Raw genomic sequence first — 25,484 nt, forward strand, 5'->3', positions numbered from 1 at the left:
CGCTCGCCGCGGCCGCAAAGCAAAGGGCTGACGGCCGGAAGTAGGAGCCTTCGCTGAGCCTGCCGGTTAGAAATGGGGGCGAGCGGAGGCGAGGCCGGCTCGGGTTAGCGTCAGGGCGCATGGGGCTGGCCCCCCGGGCTGCCATGAGGGGCAGAGTGAGAGCCGCCCGCGCCGCGGAGTGAGCGTCTCGCGAGCCGCCCTCCCGGGGAGCCCTCGCCTCGCCTCGCCCCGCCTCCGGCTCGGGCTCGGCGGGGGATTTTCCAGGCGCAATGTGGCTCCCGCGCTTCTTCCCCAGCACCTTGCTGGTCTTGGGGCTCGCTTGCAGGCGTGAAGCCTTGGTCAGCGCCGGCGCGGGTAAGCTGCAAAGGGGGAGTGGGAGGGAATAAAATGGAAAGCTGGCTCCTCTTTCACGTCCGCTCCGTCAAAACAAGCGTGCCTGTGTTTAAAAACAGAGCGCTGGCCGCTCGTTTGCCCTTCTTGGCTATTTCTGAGCCGTGTTGGCCAAAGGTATTTTCATCAGCAGGTGGACACCTCGGGATTGTTCGCCCCACAAATAGCCGGGGAATCATCTCTCAGGCTGCAAAGGTGATCCTGGATCACAGGTGCGAGAGGCTTCAATGAGCTGCAAATAAGGGGTGGCCTAGGATAGTTTGTCAAGATTCCTAATCATTTCTCTGTCCTAGGGTGGCCGTGTTGCTTCTTGGGATCTTTATTTATTTGCAAATAGCGTTTGAACAGCTGTCAAAGTGCTTCGCACACCAGAATGCATTCTACACAGAGGGGAATTGGCATGAGTTGGGTTGGTTACCAAAATCAGGTGGTTTGCATAAGCTGCAAAGTGATCATGAGCACTATAGGCTTTAAAGGAGCATGTCATGTGTTTCCTGGGTCAGGGCTCTGTCATATGTTTCGGCAACAGTGAGGCTTTTTTCCTGCCGTGAACAATCATTTCATTGTCGAAGGGAGGATCTTAATAGCACTATGGCTAGCCTGTAAGCAACAGTAACGTACTTCTCCTGGAGGGCATGACTTCATTGAATCGTAAAACAGAGCACTCTCAAAACTGGTTAAAACAAAAAATAAGAAATTGAACAACTACTGGTATGGCTCCCTCCTTGAAATATGTGCAGTTTCATTCAAACTGTTGGATTGTGTTGCACCATGAAGGTTGGACAGTGTGTGTTTGAATAATAGATGTGGAAAATAAAGGTCCATCAGGTGGAAGCAATCTGTTTTATGCAACGATACTGCTGAAATCTTATAAAGTTCTAGTTGTAACAAAATTTTCAGTATGAAGAGATGTATTTATTCACAGCACTATAGTTTGAGGCTATATTAGCATTGCCATAATTTATTCTTCTTTTCCCTGATTCATAAACTAAATGACAGTCTGGATACACTGGACTGAAACTTGCCACGCAAGATCTTAATGCAAGAAATGGTTTTTTTTGATGGTTCCAAACTTCTGATAATATCGGTCTGTTCTAAGAATTGTAGAACTTGATTTTAATCTCATTTTGCTGACAACTAGTAAACAGTGTGGCTTGTGTTTTAACTTGACATTTCTCTTTCAAAAGCACTAAGTTGTGCAAAAAAAGTGTTAAGCAACATACATGAATTCTAGTACTACATATATGGTTAATTCAAGCATATGGACTATTCTAGATCAGTGTGTCACCATGTTGAGTCAATAGACAGTAGAGGTTTAGAGAAACTGATTAGTAGATCTGTGGTGTGTTTTGTTTTTTTTTTTTTTTTGTAAAGCTTGCAAAGTGTTGATCATCCAAGAAATAGCCATGACTATGAAGCAAACTGTTCTAAAAGCCTGGTTCTTGAATCTGATGATTCCAAAATAGTTCAGCAGTGCAATGTCATTATATTGACATAGCTTTGTAGTGTAGACCAAGCTTTAGTGCAGGGGCTGGCAAACTTTTTGGCCTGAGGGCCACATCGGGTTTTGGAAATTGTATGGAGAGCTGGTTAGGGGAGGGGAGCGTGGCTTGGCCTCCTGCCCTCCGCCACCCCATCCAACCCCCCCTCATTCCCGACTGCCCTGCCGGGATCCCTGCCCCCATTCAACCCCCCTGTTCCCCACCCTCTGACCGCCCCGACCCTTATCCACACCCCTGACCCCCCGCTCCCTGACCCCTTACCGCGCTGCCTGGAGCGCTGGGGTGCTACAGCCGTGCTGCCCAGCTGGAGCCAGCCACACCACTGCTCACCACAGAGCACTGGGTCAGGCCGGGCTCTGCAGCTGTGCTGCCCCAGGAGCTCGCAGCCCCGCCGCCCAGAGCATTGCACCGGCTGTGCAGTGAGCTGAGGTTGCGGGGGAGGGGGAACAGCAGGGGAGGGGCCAGGGGTAGCCTCCTGGGCCAGGAGCTCAGGGGCCGGGTAGGAGGGTCCCACGGGCCGTAGTTTGCCCACCTCTGCCTTAGTGTCTCTGTGTAGACATAGACAACTTGATGGAGTGTTGGCCTTAACTCTGAATTTCCTTTTTACCTGATCTTTTACAGTGGCTAAGGCACTCTACTACAGTCCTGAAGGTTATGAGTTTGAGTCATGTTCCATCTTGCACTGAAAGGCCCCCTCCAGTTCACCCAGCTGCAAAATGGATACCTGGTCCATGGGGTTAGGGATAGTCAAAGGTAGTCTGATGTGACACTGGCCACATCTCTCTCCCTTGTGGACTGTTGGCTATGAAATTGACTTGCCTTCACCACATCAGTCCGATGGTTTGAGGGAACTTTGACTTTGATTCTTACAACTTTGCTTTAAATTTAATATTGTTTAGTAAAGCACAGAAAATATTTGGCAACAAGGTCCTTCCAGCCCTTGTCATATGTAATAAGATTTTAGGCCATCGTTTAAAAAAATTGTATATTTGCTAATTTAGTACTCAACTTGAGACACGTGGAGTCTCCTTTTCTCCCTCCCCTTGGAGATGCTGAGCTGAAGTCAGTTGGGGGTGTGCTTCTGAAAATCAGGCCCTGAATATCTCAAATTGGGCACCTAAAATTAGTGAGCACTTGTGAAAACCTGGGCTGAAGTGGATTGAATCCCTGTGTTTGTAAAATGCTGGCAGTGACTTCCCTTCTCACCCTAAAGAGACCAGAGGAAGAAGTCTGTTTTCACACTTTTTATGGTTATGTGTTCTTGTTGGTTTCCGCAGTACATTTAAGTGGGGAAACAGCAAAAGTGATGCTGAGCTAACGCACTTCCCCTTGGAGGATGCCTGGCTACTGTTGCAAGGCAGACCTACATTTATATAAAGCTGGTCAAAAAATTTAGGAAACTCTCAACCAGCTTTAGATAAAAAACATATTTAACACATCTATGACCAAACACTTTAATTTACATATCAGGTTTACTTTAATAATCCACTTGGCTGGGAATATCCAGTGGCTGTTCATGTGCTTTGTATTAACAAAAAGAAAAGGAGTACTTGTGGCATGCATCCGATGAAGTGAGCTGTAGCTCATGAAAGCTTATGCTCAAATAAATTGGTTAGTCTCTAAGGTGCCACAAGTACTCCTTTTCTTTTTGTTAATACAGACTAACACGGCTGCTACTCTTCAACCTTTGTATTAACAATATATCTTTTGAGTTTGGAGGAAGTGGCTGAGTTTTCTTTGCTAGCTCTCTAATTAACCCTTTCAAAAGTATATTGGCTTATGAAAGGAGTTAGGTGGGTCGGATCTGTGTCCTTGCTAATGCATTATAGGATGTGTTTGACTATCTAGTTTCTAATACTCCCCTTGTAATCTCTGCTGAAATTCTAATTCTGCACAGCAGTACGACTGGATGAACACCACCAGTTTGGTACAGGAGACTTTAGGCTGTCCTATTTCATAGGGATTCTCTCTCTTTCCTCAAATGGAAGAACAAAGTTGTACTTGCCTGGCACATTATGGCATGGCACAGCACTACAACAGTCGTGTTTATGGTGCAGATAGGGTAATAGTGCCTTTGTAACAAAGTGAAAGCTTTGTGTAATCTATGCTGTCCTCTAGTTTCAGGGAGCCAGTTAAATTCCACCTGTGCTAGGTCTCTTAACTGACTTGACTCCCTTTCCAGGGTCTGCTATAGTTGCAGTGTATTTGGGGGCTTGTCAGTGGCCCTTCCTTATGCTGATAGTTCCTGCACATAAAATGCCACCATATAAAAGGGCCCTCTAGACCGTCTTAAAGACTTGGAGTCCCTTTTGACATTTAAGAGTAAAAGGAGGAACTATAGAGGAGTGGTTGGGTTTCCCCTACCCTTTTATTTGCTGAGTCAATCTGGTTCTGCTGTGAATGTGGTTCCTTGATTGAGAAACTTTGTATGGAATCATTGAGACAAACATGGAAACAACTCAAGGTAATTATTGCTTAGTGGGGAAAATTGGGCAATAGTGTGATGAGGGAAAGTTGAATGGCTTGGGGGAGTAGTCTGGTAGCCAAATACAAGTTTTTGGGAATACCTTGTTTTAGTGTACATATAGTGTTGGTTTGTTGTTTTTTTCTTGTGGATTCCGAATTGAAAAACCCTCAATTCTAAAAAACTGCCTGATGACCCCTTGTCACTGCTTAGCACTTAATTCCACCCCACTCCTGATTCACAAGCAAGATGACAGTGATACCCCCTTTCACAGAATTTCAATTTTTTTAATAAACTTAACACTAATTTTGTTATGGAACATAACATATGTACCCTTCTAGCTAATTTATCTCTGTATTAGTGTGTGTATTAGGATTATATCTTACTAGTACGCTCCCTCCTCTCCCAGAGACACAAGGCACTTTCTTGTTCTCTGAACTTGCTCACTTAAATTCTCACATACTCACTCCTGAGAAGCAGTTTTGAAATATTGGACAGTTTTAGACATTAACAGGTTAAAAACAAACACATGGGGCATGAAAACAGCTGATCATGTTCATGTTCCAGCAATATGGAATGGTATGTCAAAGTCAGATTCAGGACTCACATAATTTGTCAGACCACTCTGTTTATTAACAAAGTGCTTTGCCAATGCACCCAGATGTGAACCCCTCTCTGAGGCTAAAGATAACTTATTTATACAGCTACGCCAAAGCCAATTTAACATAAGAGACAAAAGGAAGCAGAAACTGACAAATATACATACATATATTATTTGCATACTAACGTTTACCAATCTCCTAGCTCAGTAGGAGCTCTAAGTTAATTAGTTTGAGGACCCATTGTCTCACACTCCTTAATGTTTCTCTTCCTGACAACTATATTTCAACAAACCCTTCCAGTAACATTTCTTTAATGAATTATAATTTCAATATAATTCATTCTACTTTCACAGGTATATGCAATGACATGTACTTTGAAACCATCTTCATGAGGCAGAAATGCAAGAGATCCATGAAGAAGAAATCAAATCAAGGATTGCTGCAGTTGCAAGGGACAGAGAAAGCATTAATAAGAAGCTAGAGCTGTGTATTGATCCCTTAAACCCCACTAAGCACCCAGAGGCAATAATAAACATGGTCAGTGGTAGAGTGGTACTGCTATCCATCAGTGTAGATGACATTTACAATTGGAATTCACCAAATGCAAGAATTTGAACGTAACTGGTCCACAGGGTTCTGTAACACCGTACCAAGGATAGCAGAGCCACTGGCAGGGACAAAGCATGTACAGGTTTGTCCAACAAAGGCATTTGACACTTGCCTACAAGCAAGTTCATGAGAGGTTGACATGAAGAATATTTTGTCACATGAGTTGGTTCCTGTACCGATGTCAAATGTTCTCGGACGCTGGTGACATGAGGCTTTCCAAGACTAAGTGTAAGCTAAAGAACCAGCTGCAAATAGAGGAGTCAACTAGACATACTTAACAAGACATCACCTGTAAAGTCATTGACCGTTCCACTTCTTTCAGTGGTATGCTGGCCAGCAAGTGATATTCAAGGACTTTGTGTCCAATTTCTGAGTCTGCACTGAACACAAGCTAGCTGCAGGTGACGTAACCTTGTCTTTGAAAAGTACAAAGTCCTCATCACAAAGAGTGTCACAAGATCTAGCAGAGCTACGGAAGCAAGCAGGGTGCATCAGCTGAGTGCAAATACAGAGCTACTGCCACAGAAAGTTGTGGAAACTGATGGAAACTGGAAACAAGAAACAGTGAATTAACATCATTTCTACAGAACTCCATTCAAGACAAGAATTTTGACCAAGAGAACCTATTAGAGCACAAGGTAGTCATTGCAGGTAGGGACACACCCCAGTTGAAGTAAAGAAGAAGGTGTGGTGATCAACAGGGAAGATATGGTCACCTGAGGAGTTGGACAACCTCCTAGTAAAACAAATGATGATACAAAAGAAAATCCAGTGGGAATATCAGTATTGTGTATTTGTTTTACTGATTTATTTTACTCTTGCCTCATCACCTTGAACAGGGCCTAATTTCTTAAGTGATTAAGGACTCTCTAGCTTGAGAGAGAGCTGTAATAAACATTCATGCTGCTGCAGAGCAACACTAGAACATTGTGCCGTGTTAGCTGTCCTTGTACCCTTGGGCAGTGATGCAGTACCATGCTATTTTGGTCTTGCCACTGTGTTGAAGATTCTGTGAGCTGGTGACTCCCTCTTTCTGCTGGCTGACATCAGTGCAGCAATACCTGATGGCTTTGAACTGGCAAACAAACTGTGCCACCATGTCAGAAGCATGGGAGAAATAACGTGCAGTGAAAATTGTTAAAGGTACCATGTCAACACCAAAGCTCAGCTCCCTACCACCACCAACTGAAGCGTTTTATAGAAGATGAGCACATCTTCAGGCACAAGTATGGGAAACGTGCTTCGGAGTATTAGGTTAAGATATTACTATAATTTAAACAAATATATATTTTGAATGTTTTCGCATTAAAAAGTGTTCACTAGATGAATTGAGGATTAAGGTTCGTACTGTACCCGCCACCTCCTGCCTCATATACTTGTATTATTCATATACATATTGTGGCAAATTGCCGGCACTACTTTGATGGGTCTCGCGCTTTCTCTTCTTGGGGAGGGTTCAGGGCACTGTTTCTCACCCCTGAACTGGGGTATTAACTGCCCCACTAGTGTCCTAGAGGAGGGGAGTGGAGAGGGAGGGACCCGGGCCTGCCCTCTACTCCGGGTCCCAGGGGCCCTAGGGATGGCGGTAAACCACTTGAACTAGCAGTTCCTTTCCCTGGGCTACTTCCCTCTCCTGCCCTTCAGCTTGTGGGGCTTCCTGCGCTCCCTCTGCACAAACCAGGTGTGCCTTTACCTAGGGTCTTGGTCGTCTAGCCCACCGCAGCACTTCTCCAAACTGCTCTCTGCTTCGACTCCTCCAAACTGCTCTCTAATCCAACATCAGTCCACTCTGCTTCAACTCCTTCCCTTGTCTGATTGAAGCAGGGGGGTTTTATCAGGTGACTGGCTTCAAGTGCTTTAATTAATCTATAGCAAACTTTCTTCCCTATACAGGGAATAAGGCTCCCTTCTAATGCTCTCCTGCTGCCCTCTGGCCATGCTGTATCACAATATTAATGATATTGCAAATATTACTACATGAAATGCATGTATTAACAACTCTTGCGGCTTGTTTATTGTATGCCCCAAATAATGTGTGAACACCTGATGATGGGTGGAGTGGCAAGGCAGGGATGAAATGTCAATCAGTCCTTTTTCAGTCTTTTTGATTATGATGTCAGAGTTGTTTCTGAGGCTGTGGATGGCATTGTGTTCTGCACGGCTGAGGTTATGGGGCAAGCGATGCTGCTTTTCCACAATTTCAGACTGTGCATATCGATTGTCTGGCTATGTAGACTCCCTCCTCAGGCCCTACGCTACCAGCACTCCCAGCTATCTTCGAGACACCACTGACTTCCTGAGGAAACTACAATCCATCTGTGATCTTCCTGAAAACACCAGCCTAGCCACTATGGATGTAGAAGCCCTCTACACCAACATTCCACATAATGATGGACTACAAGCCATCAGGAACAGTATCCCCGATAATGTCACGGCAAACCTGGTGGCTGACCTTTGTGACTTTGTCCTCACCCATAACTATTTCACATTTGGGGACAATGTATACCTTCAAATCAGCAGCACTGCTATGGGTACCTGCATGGCCTCACAGTATGCCAACATTTTTATGGCTGACTTAGAACAACGCTTCCTCAGCTCTCGTCCCCTAATGCCCCTACTCTACTTGCGCTACATTGATGACATCTTCATCATCTGGACCCATGAAAAAGAAGCCCTTGAGGAATTCCACCCTGATTTCAACAATTTCCATCCCACCATCAACCTCAGCCTAGACCAGTTCACACAAGAGATCCACTTCCTGGACACTACTCTGCTAATAAGCGATGGTCACATAAACACCACCCAATACCAGAAACCTACTGACCGCTATTCCTACCTACATGCCTCCAGCTTTCATCCAGACCACGCCACACAATCCATTGTCTACAGCCAAGCTCTACGATACAACCGCATTTGCTCCAACCCCTCAGACAGAGACAAACACCTACAAGATCTCTATCAAGCATTCTTACAACTACAGTACCCACCTGCTGAAGTGAAGAAACAGATTGACAGAGCCAGAAGAGTACCCAGAAGTTACCTACTACAGGACAGGCCCAACAAAGAAAATAACGGAACGCCACTAGCCATCACGTTCAGCCCCCAACTAAAACCTCTCCAACGCATCATCAAGGATCTACAACCTATCCTGAAGGAGGACCCATCACTCTCACAAATCTTGGGAGACAGGCCAGTCCTTGCTTACAGACAGCCCCCCAACCTGAAGCAAATACTTACCAGCAACCACACAACAAAACCACTAATCCAGGAACCTATCCTTGCAACAAAGCCCGTTGCCAACTGTGCCCCCATATCTATTCAGGGGAGACCATCATAGGGCCTAATCACATCAGCCACGCTATCAGAGGCTCGTTCACCTGCACATCTACCAATGTGATATATGCCAGCAATGCCCCTTTGCCATGTACATTGGCCAAACTGGACAGTCTCTACGTAAAAGAATAAATGGACACAAATCTGATGTCAGAATTATAACATTCAAAAACCAGTTGGAGAACACTTCAATCTCTTTGGTCACTCAATTAGAGACCTAAAAGTGGCAATTCTTCAACAAAAGAAACTTCAAAAACAGACTCCAACGAGAGACTGCTGAATTGGAATTAATTTACAAACTGGATACAATTAACTTAGGCTTGAAGAAAAACTGGGAGTGGATGGGTCATTACACAAGGTAAAACTATTTCCCCATGATTATTCCCCCCCGCCGCTCCCCCACTGTTCCTCAGATGTTCTTGTCAACTGCTGGAAATGGCCCACCTTGATTATCACTACAAAAGGTCTGTCGTGTCGCCCCCCCCCCCTCGCCGCTCTCCTGCTGGTAATAGCTCACCTTACCTGATCACTCTCGTTACAGTATGTATGGCAACACTCATTGTTTCATGTTCTCTGTGTATAGAAATCTCCCCACTGTATTTTCCACTACATGCTGAAGTGAGCTGTAGCTCACGAAAGCTTATGCTCAGATAATTTGTTAGTCTCTAAGGTGCCACAAGTACTCCTGTTGTTTTTGTGGATACAGACTAACACGGCTGTTACTCTGACCTGCTATGTGAATTTGGGCAGATAACTTCACCTCTCTGTTTCCCTCCCACTTTTGTCTACTTAAACAGAAAGCTCTCAAGGACAGGGACTGTCTCTGTCTGTGTGTGATACCCTAGCTCTAGCGCCGTGGGGCCTCAATCTCAGCTGAGCCCTCTAAGTGGTACTGTGATACCTATATTCAATACAGGGAAGGCTGCAACAACACAGCAAAGTGGTGGTGCAGGCTATTTAGTGATCTGTGGGTGGAGGACTTCATTCCCCGGGCTGTCAGTGATACTTTTCACCAGTACTAAGCTTCCCTGAACTTGTAAAAATTGTGTATTAAACTGCCCATGGCTTAAATGTGTATTTTTATGCCTTTGTACACCCTGACATGTAACTGAGAACTTGTCATGTAATGGTGAGGGATTCCTAAATAGGCTGTTTCTTTTCCATTCATCACTTGTTGACACAACCAGTAATGCTGTACAAGCAGAACACGTGCCTGCTTGGGATGACAAAATAATTAGAGACTTTTCATAGGAAACTTTTAATAGGAAACCTCAGAGTAAGGAATCTTCCAACTTGATATAACTGAATGGGAGGGAAAGATGTCCTCTCTAGTACCTCTATTTTGGCTCTCCTAAACTCTTAATAAAGGATGCATTTCATTTCTAGGTGTTACCTTTGGCTGTTTACAGGCCTCTGTATAAACAAGTTGATCAGGTTTCGGTGGACAGACAGATCCTGGACACTGCAGAACAAACACCTCAGTTGGCATCCTTTTGGGGATTTTTGCATAGGCATGGAAACTAAACTGTCCCCTCAGCTTGCTTAATGAGAGCCAAGATGAATTGAACCCTTATTGCCAGCGCTTAATTTGTAAGGAAGAGATGCCAGGACTCAAACAATTTTTATATATTCAAATTAATGCACCAAGCCCAGAGATGCCAGGGATATGAACTGCTAAGCCTAGAGGTGCCGGGGCTCAGCACTGGCAAGTCCTGGCATAAATTGAGCCCTGCTTGTTCCTGTAGTTCGGGGCTGAGGCAGTGAAAAGCTTTCACTGGCCATACTGGGTTTGTACTGTGGCTAAACAAGAGTTAATTTTCCCATAATCTTTTTCTTTTGTGTGAATTTAGTACCTGTGAAAAATTCCTCTTTGATTCTAGATTTTGAAACTGCTCGATTCTAGAAGGCAGCTTTTTTGTTTGTTTGTTAAAAGCCAAAGACCAAGAATCCATTTTCTTTTCCTTTTGGAGTATGAAATAAGTTCACTTTCATTAATAGATCAGGCTACTGCTTTAATTGTCGAATTCTTTGCTATGTTCTGTATTGTGTTTATAAATGATCTCTTTCTTAAATCTAAATGTCTGAAATGGTATGTGCAGAGGCTGCACAGAGGAGAAGCCTAATATGTGAGAGATGACTCGAAAGTAGGCATGTTAAGTCTATCAAGTGGTGTTTATGTGGCCTGCATATTAGTTCTGCAGAATCTGTAAAAACTTTTAATATGAAATCTTTTAGCACCCAGGAAGGTAACTATCAGAATGTGAACAGAGAGTAACTGTGGCTGTGTTGTCGCCTTGAATCTGCAGACAACCTGAAACAATGGTTGCAAACTGTGACTATTTCATTGCTGATAAGGTGGAAGGGTCTGGAAGTTTGGCATGGAAGAAACTATGGAAGGGAGACATTCAAAGAAAAAGAAACAGAGATGGATGGCAAAAGAAGAGAAATAAGAACAGAAATAACAGGGATCCTAAAAGTGAGCTTATTTGCCAGTGAATGATGCTGATTGCAGCATCAAGGTGCTACAAAACAAAAGCTAAATTTTGAGTTATAACTCTGCCCTTGCTCTTTGTATAAACTTCTTGTTGACATAAATGGGAATTATCCCTATGGACTGAATCAAATATGGAGTACTAAATCTGTAATTCTGGCCCATGAACAATAATTAGAACTGGATTTCAGACCTCTCCACCGAATGTGTTTGAAACTGACTCTAAAAGAACTGCTGTTTGTGTGCTGACCTTATTTTTGCTGGATGAGCCATTCAGGTGTAAGTGATTTGGAGCTTGAGGCTACACAAAAAGACTGGCAAAATCATTTAACAAACACTAACTGTATATAAGGGCTTGTCTACACATGGGTTATTCTGAAATAACTCCCAAGCGTATATGCTCTTATTGTGGATTAAGCTAAACTGGAAAAAAGCACTCTTTTGTTTCCAGAATAAACTGGTCTATACTGAAAAGTTACATCAGCATAGCTACCTCTCAAGGTTGTGAAAAATCCCCATCAGAGAGTAATTAAACCAGTCTAACCCGCAGACCGTGCTAGGTCGACCAAGAATTCTCACATGGTCACATTGATTGATGTTCAGCTGGTGTGAAAAACCAGCTGAGTAGGCGTTAGGAAGTAGGGAGCAGTTTTGAGCAGTCCGCATATTGAGCAGTTAATTTAAGCACTGTGGGTTTTGTTTCTACCTATTAACTATGGTAAATAATAGTCATTTCAAAGTTGCAACTCTTGAGGCTATGTCTCCACTACAGAGTTAAGTTGACACAAGTTACGCTGACTATCATAAATGTGTTGTATGAAGTCAAAACTAAACCCTTAATGGGGCTATTGTTGCAATGAAGGGGACCATCTGAAAGCATACTATGGAGATGTTAGCCGCTAAGATGCCGCTAGGATTCCTTTCAGAGTAGCAGCTGTGTTAGTCTGTGTCCGCAAAAAGAAAAGGAATACTTGTGGCACCTTAGAGACTAACCAATTTATTTGAGCATAAGATTTCGTGACGTACAGCTCACTTCATCGGATGCATGCCACAAGTACTCATTTTCTTTTTATGGATTCCTTGTTGTTTTTGCTGATAGACTAATGCGGCTCTCCCTCTGAAAGCTGCTTCCTAGAAGACAGTGACCTAACATATAAATCTTATGCTAGGATGAAGTTTGTTTCCTTTGGTAGTTCTGAATTCCTGTGCATATAATCCAGTCTGGTTGTGGTTGCTGTTACTGCAGTCCTCCCAAGTCTCATACCTTCAGGGGGTTAACTTTACAGTATCCTCTTGAGGGTTTAAAAGGGCACCTGACCACTGCATATTCTGTGAGGGTATTGGGGAAGGGAAGCAGCAGCACTGACTGTCCTCCAAGCAAATCCAGGCCATCTAAGAGAGGCATGGAATAATAGGCAACATCTGTCAGCATTTACTCTATGATAAGAGTTGTTCTGCTGAGGAAGTGGCTCTATGTTTTTATGCTTGGTAAGTTCTCTGCTAGGTTGACTACTGGTTGGGGGCAGAAAGAACTTGGCATGAATTGTGCCTCTTGGTTCAAAACTGGAGGCTTGTCTACACTTACAGCGCTGCAGCTGCACTGCTGTAGTGCTTAGTGAAGATGCTCCCTACCTCGAGGTGGTAGCTGTGTCAGCGGGAGAAGCCTTCCTGTCAACATAGCGCTGTCTACACCGGGGTTTAGGTCAGCATAACTACGTCACCCCTGAGCAACGTAGTTATACTGGCATAAGCTTGTAGTGTAGACTAGGGCTGAAAGAAACCTAACCATATATCTGAAAGAAGCTATTAAAAACAAAAACAGAAGACCTACTGATTACAAAAAATGTGCTTCTTTAACTCGGTGACAAATGGATTTTGAGGTGGTCTTATGTAGATTTGTTTTGTTTTGTCGTCCCCCCCCACCCCCCACCCCACCCCCCAGCTACTGGCACTAATTAGGCTTTCTTGTAGAACCTGAATAACTAGTTAACATGTTAATTCTCATTATGTAGTAAGCTGGATCAGATAGTGTGGCTCCTTTTAAAGTAATGCAGAGGGTGTACCTCTCAATTTTGAGGATCATACTCCAGCAAGTCTGCATTATTTAAGGTAAACTGTCCTGGCTTCAGCCCCCAAACTTCTCTTTGGATGAATTAACTTTTATCAGATCTCCTCACTTAGAGACTTATTGCGCCATCAATGCAGAATTCCAAGATCAACGTGCACCAAGGAAAAATGTTAACTTCTCTAAAATGGCTGCGTGTGTCTTCATTAGGAAATCTTGGGTGAATTCTGGAAGTTTTGCCATTGAGTTCAGCGGGCTCTGGATTCCACCTGGTATGTCTAAAGACTATATTGTGAGGCTAGTGTACTGACCAGTCAGTTAGGCCAGTAGACAAGGGCAAGAGGCATTCAGCATCATGTCAGCTAACTCAACTCATCATGTTTATTCCACACTGAATGCTGTTTGCCTTGTTTGCAGTCAGTTCAGGCATGGCCAGCATTGTCGGCTAACTCAGTTCTGCACAACATAAGATTTTAGTGAAGACAGCCCCTTTGATGTACACTCCTTGTGGGTCCCAGGCTTAAACTCTCATTATGGCTTTCTTCTGGAGAAGCAGATCTTTTTATGGTGGTCTGTGGTGTTCTGATGTGAATTAATTTTTTTTTTTAGTACCAAATTCTGTTTTGTCTCCAGATAATTAATTTTGGACCCCGTAAATCTTTAAATTCATTACATTTATCTCCTTCCTCCCCTCCCTTTTAAAGATACCAACATAACTTTTTTGATTGTTGGATATTTATTTAATACAGGTCTTCTTGAACTCTCTTTGGACAAGTTCAAAAATGTGCTACTTAACCAGACCATCCCAGTGGAAGCTGTAATAAGGAATATTGCAAGCAATGTGACTGTCATTATTTTTCAAGTACATTCCCACCAAAAAAATGTAACCATCTCCTTTGATAAGGTATGTATGAAGTTGGAATCTAAATGCCTCCATTGTGTTCACATTAACTAATGGTACTCCTCATTAGAAGAGGAAGATTAGAAAATCACTCTGTGGTAAGGATAAATTTGTGTTTGGAGGGGGGAATGAAACTGCATGAACCACGCATATGTTTTTAATCTTTTAGTCTAGCTCCCAGACTTTAGAACTAAATCTTTTTCATGTCTACTCAACTTACTGTAGCTTATGTCTCACAAAAAACATGGAGCCATTCTGTATATTGGGATTCTGAATGAATGAGCAGTTGGCTGCAAACTGCTCTGAAGCTTTAATTGTGGTGCTGTCACATGACCTTTGAAACATGCTGTAACATCTCATATTTGACCTAGGACTGACATCAATATACCAGTTCCCCACTCAGTGTTCTCCACTAGGATAAACACCTTTGGCTGTTGCAGTTCATATTTATAGGTGTGGATGTTATAGGGCCCTTCTTAAAATTTTGTGTGTTGCTTTTGTTTTATTCCCCTAGTTACCTCTTCTGGATTTATTTTTGTTAACTTCAGTGATGTGGGATGAGGGGGACAAAAGCTCAGGTTTCAGAGTAGCAGCCGTGTTAGTCTGTATTCGCAAAAAGAAAAGGAGGACTTGTGGCACCTTAGAGACTAACCAATTTATTTGAGCATAAGCTTTCGTGAGCTACAGCGTGTGCATCCGATGAAGTGAGCTGTAGCTCACAAAAGCTTATGCTCAAATAAATTGGTTAGTCTCTAGGGTGCCACAAGTACTCCTTTTCTTTTTTCTTAAAAGCTCAAATTCATTCTCTGTTTTTCTTCCACAAACATAACTCCCCACCTTGCCCCTCTAATGAAGCATAAACATTCTTGCTGCTGAACTCTAGCCTCAGTTCAGCAACACTAGCATTGGACAGTGTAATCTAAAGGTCAACTATTCTGTGGCAATGAGGATGTAACTGGTTTGTGGGACAAAATGTACCTTCTGCAGTATAATCTCTGTACTAGCAGGTAGCTTTCCTGTGACTAACCCCATTCTCCTAAGCAAAACTTTCATGGGCATTTCAGCAAGGACTCACTCACAGGGTATTTGGGACAAAATTGGGGAACTTGTGATTGGTGGAGGTGGTGGCTGTGCGAGTTTCTTCTCCCAACGCTTTAACCTATTCGCTTTTCTGAAATATTCAGTAGTACTAAACTGTGGCTGCAGAGGTAACTGCATAAAGCATTGCTTTTTGTGTAGGTCCTAAATAAAGCAATTAAAAAAAAAAAAGCAACAGAATGATGATTGTAAAACAATCACAAATGCAACATAGGGACTTAGAAGCCTGAGAACATTGCCTCAGGCTAATCACTCCAGTGTCCTATTTTGAGCCCAAACCAAAGGGTATTGCCTCTTTAAAGGAATGAAGATAAAATAAAATGATAAAGCCTGTGGCTGGCTGACTTGTCTGGAGTCCGCAATGATCTAATAGCTGGCAATGGGATTCACACCCCCAGATAATGCGTGCCTTCTGGAACGAGCTCTCTGTGTGTCTGTCACTCTGCAAAAACCTACTGCTGTGCTGAAGGTGTGCTTGGTTTTATCTGTTTGTTTTCAGAATTCCTCTGCAAATAGCTCAGAAACTGGAGTAGACAAAGGGTTAGTTTCCATTCTTCGGCCTCAGCAGAGTGTGTGTACATGGTACCTGCAGTCTCCGGATGCCAAGCAAGTGTTGAGCACAGCTGTTTCTTTCGCTTATTCTGAGAGAGGTAAATTTTTTTCCCCCTCTCATTCTGTTCTGTGAGAACAACAGAAGAGTTAAACTACAGATCTTTTCTCTGGAAGGCCATATTTGTTGCCCAGTACTATATATAGCTTGCACTAAACACACCGGAAGTCCTGACACTTACTGGGGAATGGATGCCAAATTTGGGTTCAGCATTTAATCAACTGATTATATTGAGATCTAACATTAAAGCAATTGCTATCTTGGAGCTGGCTGTACAGGCTTTGCTAGTCTAAAGCCCCAGTCCTGCCAACATTTATTCCCATGTTTAAGTCTAGTCAGAGTTTCTGTGACTTACTTCCGTGTATATACCTGTAGGATCAGGACCCTATATTTCAAGATCTTTGGAGAATGGACTATGCCTGTTAATAATACCAAATGAGGCCCTAATAATAAACACAACAAAAGGGAACTATAGCTTCATTCCATTGCACTGCTGAAAATTCCTCGAGAGGGAGAGGAAGATTTGCTACATCTAACTGTCTCTTATTTTGTTTGTGTTTTTTAGATCCTATCCCTGGAGGCTGCAATCTGGAATTTAACTTGGAAGTTGATCCCAATATTTATTTAGAGTATAATTTAATTGACACATGCATCAAGTTTGCCCCTGCAAACTTGGGATATGCCAGGTGTGTGTAACGTAACAAATAGTCTTCCATGTATTGCATTTGTGCAGAGCTGGAAATGCTTAATAAACAATATTATTCTGCTGGAAAGGTATTTTCTCTCTTAGCAAGAGAGAATTTTGCTTATAGCAAAAGAAATAGACATCAAACAAGGGAAGATGCATAGTTGATCCTGAAAATAGGTTAACTTTGTGAGGGAGAGAGGAAATGGGGTGAGGAGACTATCCATAGAAAGTGAGAGAAACTATACAAGCTCAAATTTCTGATGTTTACCCTGGTGAAGAATACACAGTTATTGGGACTAATGATTCTTCATGGAAAACATCTGTTCTGTTCTAGAAACCATTCTGTACTACTGTTTTTTTCTTCTTCATTCTATTACAGGGGTGGGCAATTATGGCCTGCAGGCTGGATCCAGCCCGCGAGCAGTTTTAGCTGGCCTGCGAGCTCCTGCTGGGGAGTGGGGTCTGGGGCTTGCTGCACTCCAGCCGGGGCACTGGGTCGGGGGCCAGACCACGTGGCTCAGCCCTGCTCTGGCACTCCAGCCGGGGTGCAGGGTCGGGGGCTGCACCGCATGGCTCCCGAAAGCTGTGGCATGGCCCCACTCTGGCTGCTACATGCCCCAATGAGAGCTGTCTCTGCAGACGGGGCAGCACGCAGAGCCACCTGGCCGCGCCTCCACACAGAGCCAGAGAAGGGACATGCCACTGCTTCCGGGAGCCACTTGAGGTAAGCGCCACTCAGAACCTGCACCCCTGAGCCTCTCCCCATGCCCCAACCCCCTGCCCCAGCCCTGATCCCCCTCCTGCTTGCCAACCCCCTTTATCCCAACTCGGAGCACCCTCCTATACCTCAAACGTTTCATCCCCAGAGCCCTCACCCCCAGCTGGAATCTGCACCCCTTCCCGCACCCCTGCCCCAGCCCTGATCCTCCCTCCTGCCCTCCGAACCCCTCGGTCCCAGCCCAGAGCACCCTCCTACTCCCCAAACTCCTCATCCCCGCCCCACCCCAGAGCCCTCATCCCAACACCAATCTTGTGAGCATTCATGGCCCACCATACAATTTCTGTTCTCCGATGTGGCCCTCGGGCCAAAAAGTTTGCCCACCCCTGTTCTATTACCATGATAGCAAGGTCCTTGTCTGGAAGTCTTATCTAATCTTACTGCTTATCACCTGCAGTCCTAATCTTCTGCATAGTGTAATGCATCATGATAGATGGCTGTTGGCAGAAGGTGGGGAAGGATATAAGGCCAGATGAATTTGTGCCATTGTCAAAGCACAAACTCTTTCTGAGGAAGGGCTTTTCTAAGGGCACATCTTCACTGGCAACATTAAAGCGCTGCTGCGGCAGTGCTTTCATGTGGCTTGTGTAGTCGCGGCAGAGCGCTGGGAGAGAGCTCGCGCTAAAAACCCCACCTCCCCGAGGGGCGTGGCTCCCAGCGCTGGTGCACTGTTTACGCTGGTGCTTTACAGCTCTGAAACTTGCAGCGCTTAGGGGTGGGGGGGTGTTTTTCACACCCCTGAGCGAGAAAGTTGCAGCACTGTAAAGTGCCAGTGTAGACAAGCCCTAAAGCTCTATGTTGTTGGATGGATTCTAAGGTAGATCTATTTCTTCTGCATTTCAGCCTACTCAAGGGGAAACATGTGAATTCTCTCCTAATGTCTGTCTGGCTGTTGTGACAATTTAAATGACAATTTGGAAAATCTGTGTTATATTTCCTAGCAATGGCTTATGTTAAGCATTAGCTATAATGGCAAGATCTGTTGTATGTGCTGTAGAAATGCACAGTAAAACATTCTCTTTCCCAGAAGACTTTACAACCTGCGCGTATAGCTTGGAGACAGATTGAAATCTAAACACTTCTTTAGAAAGAGCCAAATCCTGAAGCCCAGACGTGGATCTGGATGTTGAAATATCCATGTTCAGATCTGGAGTTCTGCTTCTACCAGTTAGCGATACAAATCTAAGATCAGGACTCTTGGTCTGGGTTTGTGGCTAGTATAAACTTTTGTTTGTCTAATTCCAGAGGTGCCAACCCTCCCTCGTGTGATTCAGGGACAGGTCAGAACTCTAGATGGCGACTGCACTATGACATCTATCAGTATTTCTTACCAGAGAATGATCTCTCGGAAACTGCACTCCTGAACCACCTGCGAAAGATGTCTGACGTGCAGAGCGTCCGAGCTAATGGCGTTAGAGTAAGTTTGGCTAACATTTAGATTGCCAGCAAAGGCATGTGTGGGGGAAGGGGTGAAACAGTTGCAGTGTTGAAACACCAGGATGCGATGTTTCCTCTGGGTTCTGTTCCCTGTCATGACACCACAAGTATTGACCTCCGCTTGTGGAGCGTGACATCTGTGAAATGGGTCACAAGTCAGTGGGTATTGCAAAGCTATTAACTGTAACTTGTAAAGCTATTAACTGTCAGAAATTGCTGTGTATGTGCCTTGCCTTCGGGGTATGATCAGCTAGCCGGCCCATTCTGATAATGGGAAAACTTCTAAGCTGATGCTCTGTTAGAGAGCTTTGGTGTAGGGAGCTACCTGGAAATTGGGTTCTAACTTCCCATGGAGTTTGATTATATTTGCCTTGTGACTTTATTTTTTTTAAAACTTTTATTGTGAGTCTCGATACAAATTTAAGAATGATCAAAAATCTGATTTCTGCCTTCAATCTTGAAGTTTAGCTTTAGCCAATATGGCCACCATGTCTCTCTTTTAGCAATGGTGCTGAGGCCACAGGCTGGCCCCAACAACATGGTCACTATATCCCTCAGCTGAGGAGGAAATGTGGGGTGGGAGCAAGTGAATGTAGGGGGCTTACAGGAGACTGGGGAGCACAGACGTAGAATGTGAGTACTGCACTACTTCTCCTGTCTAGCTAGGGAGAGGATCAGAGCGGGATAGAATGACAGCTCTCCACACCCCAGGGGACAAGACAGGGGAAGCAGAGCTCCCTGTGACTAGGATGACTGCACTTTCATATTTATTCAAGGCTGAATCTTTGACCCTTAGCTCACTCCCAAATTGGGGGTGGGTCGCTTCCTACTAGAAGTGCAGAAGGGGGATCAAAATGCAGGCTAAAAACTACAATTCATGATTTGGTTTTAAAAAATCTTGTTGGGGAGGGGGGATATTTTTGCCATTGGGGTAGTTGTAGAGTCTGACCCATGAATTTTGGGTTGGATTGGCAATACGGAGCGAGGGCTTGTGTGAACTGGCTCTTAATAGGCAGAATTCCCACTGAACCCAATGAGACTTTGGCACACAGATGACTCTTGGATTACATCCCACATTTACTTAACTCTGCCTCTAGATCTTTAAACACTGTTCCAGACTCAATACCCAACATGGTTACCCTTGGAACTTTCTTAGGCTAATCAAGGCATCCTGGTTGGATGGCATGCGCCCCAGGCGTGATGCAAAGGAGGAAAGGGACAGAGCCCTTTGTAAGATCACAAGAGTATTTATTGACGGTGACAAATTCTGGTTTGTTTGTTTTTTTTTTCCAGCTGGTTTCCTTAACAACTGACGAAAAGACCAATGTACACTTCTCCTCACTCCCTGGACAAGGAGTGATCTATAATGTCATCGTGTGGGATCCACTTTGGAATACCTCTGCTGCATATGTACCTGTTCATACCTATGCCTGTAGCCTCACTGCCCTTGTGGATAATTGTTCCTCTCTCAGTAAGTTCAGTAGACCTGTATGTTTTTTTTATATGCGTTCTTGCTTTCAGTGTGAGTTGGTCTATTTAACATGCTCAGACCTGGGCTTGGGCTTCTGCATTTGTCAGCAGCTTTGGAGACTATCTAACGCAGAGCAAGAAACTGCCTACTTTATGGCATTTTTAGAGCGTTACTAGCATGAGAAGTGATTCTATGATAGGGGGTTTCCCTAGCTTCTTTCAGTGACCCCAGATCTAACTCATCAAGTACATAAGAGCAGGTATCGCATCTACACTCTAACTGCCTACCCAAGATGTATTCTTAATCTTGTGCACCACCAGTAAGAAGGATGCAGCAAATGAAATTCATTGGTTAATGAATATGTCACGTGGATTGGAACAGGACCCAGCTCTCTCCCATAGCTGTGTTAACATGGCAGTGCAAAAGGGAATAAAAAAAGTATGAAGTGTATCTGTCATCAAGCTGTTGAAATATGACTCTGCATGCAGGGAATGAATCTCTTGAGTAAGAAGGTGACTTTTTTTTTTTTACACGACTGCCTTTCTGACCATAACCGCACAAGTGAGCGTCGACCACAGGAAAGCATAGCACCTGATTCGTCGCTTCCTTGCAGCTCACAAAGTTGCTTACACCTGTACAAAGTGAATGGGAGGCATGGGGGAATATTGTGAGGAAGCAAAACTGTCATTCTGATGCTTATACCATGTTACACCTGCCTGATATATGGGGGTAAATGACTGTGCCAGGGACAGGGGCAGTGGAAAATCTGGCCCATGACATTTGAAAGTGAGTCGTGGGAGGTAAATGCTCTTCTAAAATCGTATATTGTAACTTAAGCAATGGTATTTAAACTGGTTTTGACACACACATTCTGCAGTCTGTGGGAGATTGGGATAAGCTTCTTAACACGTTCAGAGAATCAAATAAACTGTAGTGTCCCGTTTCCAATGGTTGTAACACCAATAAGAATATTGCATGCAGTGTCTTGCAATGGAATATTTGAGGAAACTCTTCTGCAAGCTTCTTTTTGTTTAATGAAGATGAGGTATTAAAAAAATGACTGTAGGTCCACACTAAGCCTGGTCTACACTATGAACGTATGTTGGTTTATCTACATCATTCGGGTGTAGAAAATCCCTGAGCGATGCAGTTATACCAACCCAACTTCCAACAGAACTATGTCAACGGGAAAGCTTCTCCCATGAAGATAGCTACGGTCTCTGGGGGAGGTGGAGGAGCTACGTGGATGGGAGAAGCTCTCCCGTCAAGAGCATCTTCACTAAGCACTGCAGTGGTGCAGCTGCAGCACCGTAAGTGTAGACAAGCCTTAAAGGTCTTTAAATTGTTGTATGGTGGCAGTACCCATGTCATAGCATTCTGGCTGTATGTCAAAGAGGGTTGTGACTTGCTGTCTAGAAACTGCGGTTGGGGGTTGGTATAGTGTTGTAATTTAAAGACAGTTGGGAACTCATACCATGGTAATTTTACTGACTTCATGTTTACATGACATGTAACTTAATTGGAGATCTTGAACTTTTGCTTCAGGCTCTACTCTTCAGAGTCCCACTCCTGCATTGATATTAGAATGGGAAGGAACTACTGCCCTCTGTGGGATGGAATTGGAACTGTTCAATAGTTCCAAACCCTCTTCTATTAAAGGAGATGCTCCTTCAGCTCAAGCAGTACTTTGAAAGAGCATATGAGCTGTTAATACCCATAGCGTCCACAGCGAAAGCATAAGTGTCCATGGCTTGTTACCTTATTCGCAGCCCTGTGTGTATATGCACACCCAACTTCATTTTTTGTTTCCTTATAGGAAGACTCTCCACCAAAATATTCTTCACCACTTTCGCTGTTCTTGGTCTCTTTATTTGCTTCTTTGGGCACAGGTTCTGGAAAACAGGTACTGTGCATTGTGGGGGCTGAGGTGTGGCTGTCTTTGTTCTGAATGGAATAGGGCTTCCTGGCTGTAGATTTAACCAGCATAATCTGCGTAATCCTCACTCTTGATCCCACATGTAAGTGTTATGGGAAGGGACCCCTATTCTCGATCCCACAATTTTATCATGGACTGAAAACTTGTGTCTACAGTTGGTGAGAAACTGGCTGTAGATGTCACAGAACAGGAAGCTAAAACTAGCTGGAGGGAGCAGGGCAGTCTTATTGTAGACTGGCTGAGTTCTGAAGAAGTGAGCTAACTTTATTTACCAGTGCCAGACATTTGGGTGGGCCTGTGCTGTTTGGTTATTTGCTCTGTACAAACTACATTTTTATAACGAAAATCTCATTTCCTGGAGAATAGATGTCTTTAACTGTACATAAAAGTAGGCTTAGAATGGAAAATTGTCAGAGCATATCAAATTGTTTTTTTGTCTTTTTATTTTTTTTAGATTTGTTCTACATGGGCTTCATCGTCACAGGATTTATTTTCTTTGTATTATTTACTAGAATAACCTCCCTTAGTTATGATGGTAAGTGAGGACAAACTTGGGGAGTAGGGGGAGGGGGGGTGTAGAGAGAGGAGAAAAAAAAAAAAAAAAAAAGCAAGATTGGGGTCAATGACAATGTCCCACTGAAATCAGTTGGGACTGGATAATGGCTCTTTGTTAAAAGTAAAAGTTGTCCTGACACAAACAAGGCCAGCAAGAGTCTGTCATGATGAATTAACATGCGACTGTGCCATCTTTAAAATTAAAAAGCTGGATCACTTTCCTGAGCCATCATACAGATTGTCCCAATAGTATCAAAAAGCCCAGAGTAACTGCTGGCTCATGATCTGCTACTTTTGATTTAGGGTGAACTGTAGGATGGCAGAGGTTAAACTGTTTGTTTGGATTTGGATACTAGAGGAAGGCCATTATTTTACAAAGTAGTGAAGTTGTATTGTGCCTCTTCCTCCATTGTCATTGGAGTAAGAAAGGATGGTCTTGTGGTTAAGGCACTAGCCTGGCACTCTTATTGCAATGACACTACAAAATCCAGAAATACTTCTGTTGTCTCATACTGACTCTCTGGTATTCTGATCAGTGTCAGGAGGCATTTCAACAGGTACACTTGGCTATAGCCAATTTTAATGGCTTCGTTATCATTTGGGCTTCATCAGATAAGGGTAGACTTAATAAACTTGAAGTAGCATTGCATACTAGCTCAACAACTGTGATCTTTTAGGACCTTACCAAAACTGGTTTTTCCAGGAATTTGACATCTTGGAGGTGCTTTTCTTACTCCTCCCTCCCCCCCTTCTCCCCCCTTTCTCTTTTACAGTTTGTCTGATTCTGACAGCAGTAGCTGGACTCGTTGGAGGGCTTCTCTTGGTTGCTTATTGGTGGAGATTTGGCTTTGTCCTTCTGTGTATGTTGATTGTTGGACTTGTGCTGGGATTCTTCTTCTCATCAGTGATCTTCTTCACTCCACTAGGTATGCCTTGTAGCACTTTCTGTTACTGTCTGAATAGTCATTCAGAGACTGTACTGCTGCAGTGACACCAAACAACTGGGGTGGGGCTGGCTTCTGAGGTAGATTTTGATGTCTTGCTACCAGTGTAGCTTGAGACTGGGCTTCTGGGAAGGATGCCACATTCTGGCTGATCTGTGGAAAGTGACTAGAGGATTAAAATGGGTGATTTTACTAATTATGTATTTCCAAAATGTAGGGAGGATTACATAGTGTGTCTGCAGCACTTTTGAAGCGATGAGTGTTGTTGCATATGGACAGAATGCTGTTTATAATAGGAGCTTTTAAAAAAACCAAATCCCCTAAGATGTGGCAGACTGCAAATGACTTTGTATTTGAACTTGTTGGGGCTCCCCCCCAGAGCACTTAGTATTCAATTAGATTTCTGAAACAGCAACATTACTCCCCGCGCATGTAGATCCATTCTTGCTTCTCCCTTCCCCCCCAACAAAGAATCGGAAAGCCTGTAACTTGGGGAAGGGACTGTGCTTAAAGATGTTCTGAGAGCTGCTCTTCGTCTGGTGTTGTGTTGGGAGATTAAAATTCAAACAAAAAGCCTTGTGCACAGTCATGTCCTGGAGGGAGGAGTTTTACTCCTAGCTGTACAAATGTGCTCTTCTATATCTAGTCTGACTTCACGAACAGGTGCGGCTGCTGTTCCCCCTAGTGCATCTTAAAAAAGGCACTACTTAAGTCTGTTTGTACAGCTAGGCTATTGAACCGAAGTACTTCTGGGATAGTGACGTTAGCAAAACTACTTCCTGCTCTCTTATTTTATATCTCCAGAGACCACATTCATCTTGCTCTGCCATGGTAATACTGAACTCAAGATTGATCGGTTCTCTCTCTTCTTTTTTTTTTTTTTTCTCTCCCCCCCTCTGTCTCTCTCCAGCTACCATAAACCATCAAGTCAAAGATCAGATTGGGAGAAGGGACAGCTCCAAGCTGTCGGTTTTCACTTAGGTTAAATGAACTGTATGAAAGAGTTCACTAGTGCGTGACTTAGACATTGATCCTCAATAATCTCTGTGTGCAGACCCCTGTTGAAGTCCAGTGGCTTCCAAACTGGTGCAGGGATCACCCATACAGAGCTTGTGAGATTGGGGCCTTGAATTGTAAACCTAAGTAAGACAGTCTCTGATTTGTGTGTAAAACTGTGCACTAGAGCTGGTTGGAATCTTAAGAATTTTTTCTAAATATCTTGTTGACATTTCGGATTTTAACATGATTGTTTGCAAAATTTTTCATCAACTTTTTCACTTCTTGATTAGTTCTACTGTGTACATTTACGGTACAGTTGTTATATTAAACCCAGCAGACTGGTCGCTGACTGTTGCGATGGACTGCAAACGATGAAGATGTTGGTTTTGTATAACACAATGGACAGAAATGGAATGGAAGAAATTCAGTGGTTGATCTGTCCTGCTGCCCATATGTAACTACACGATCTCCCCTCACAGTACTCTGGAACATATTCCCAGAACTCCCTGTATACTGGGATGAGGTTCTAGTCTCAAAATATTATCAAGTGTTGTGGTCCTTTACTTTGCAAAATCAACTCCATTTACACATGAAGTCTCACTTGTGGCTGA

At 43.7% G+C, this 25,484-nt stretch overlaps 1 protein-coding gene across 3 annotated transcripts in view; it reads left to right on the forward strand.

The window, feature by feature from the left end:
• Positions 1-25,484, forward strand: part of TM7SF3 (transmembrane 7 superfamily member 3) — a 31,024-nt gene continuing 5,540 nt past the window's right edge. Inside the window, exons 1-9 of one of the 3 annotated variants that reach the window (XM_073317510.1) lie at positions 1-354; positions 14,206-14,360; positions 15,955-16,105; positions 16,631-16,751; positions 18,777-18,948; positions 20,262-20,439; positions 22,256-22,342; positions 22,830-22,910; positions 23,704-23,856. In XM_073317510.1, the coding sequence (XP_073173611.1) occupies positions 270-354; positions 14,206-14,360; positions 15,955-16,105; positions 16,631-16,751; positions 18,777-18,948; positions 20,262-20,439; positions 22,256-22,342; positions 22,830-22,910; positions 23,704-23,856 (1,183 nt within the window). In that variant the 5' untranslated portion in view covers positions 1-269. Of the gene's footprint in view, positions 355-5,239; positions 6,794-10,883; positions 11,377-14,205; positions 14,361-15,954; positions 16,106-16,630; positions 16,752-18,776; positions 18,949-20,261; positions 20,440-22,255; positions 22,343-22,829; positions 22,911-23,703; positions 23,857-25,484 lie in introns of those variants that run through there. The other 2 variants (XM_073317520.1, XM_073317530.1) reach the window with 2 other exon arrangements.

This window comes from Lepidochelys kempii, chromosome 1, assembly GCF_965140265.1.
Source record: "Lepidochelys kempii isolate rLepKem1 chromosome 1, rLepKem1.hap2, whole genome shotgun sequence".
Classification (NCBI taxonomy): domain Eukaryota; kingdom Metazoa; phylum Chordata; order Testudines; family Cheloniidae; genus Lepidochelys; species Lepidochelys kempii.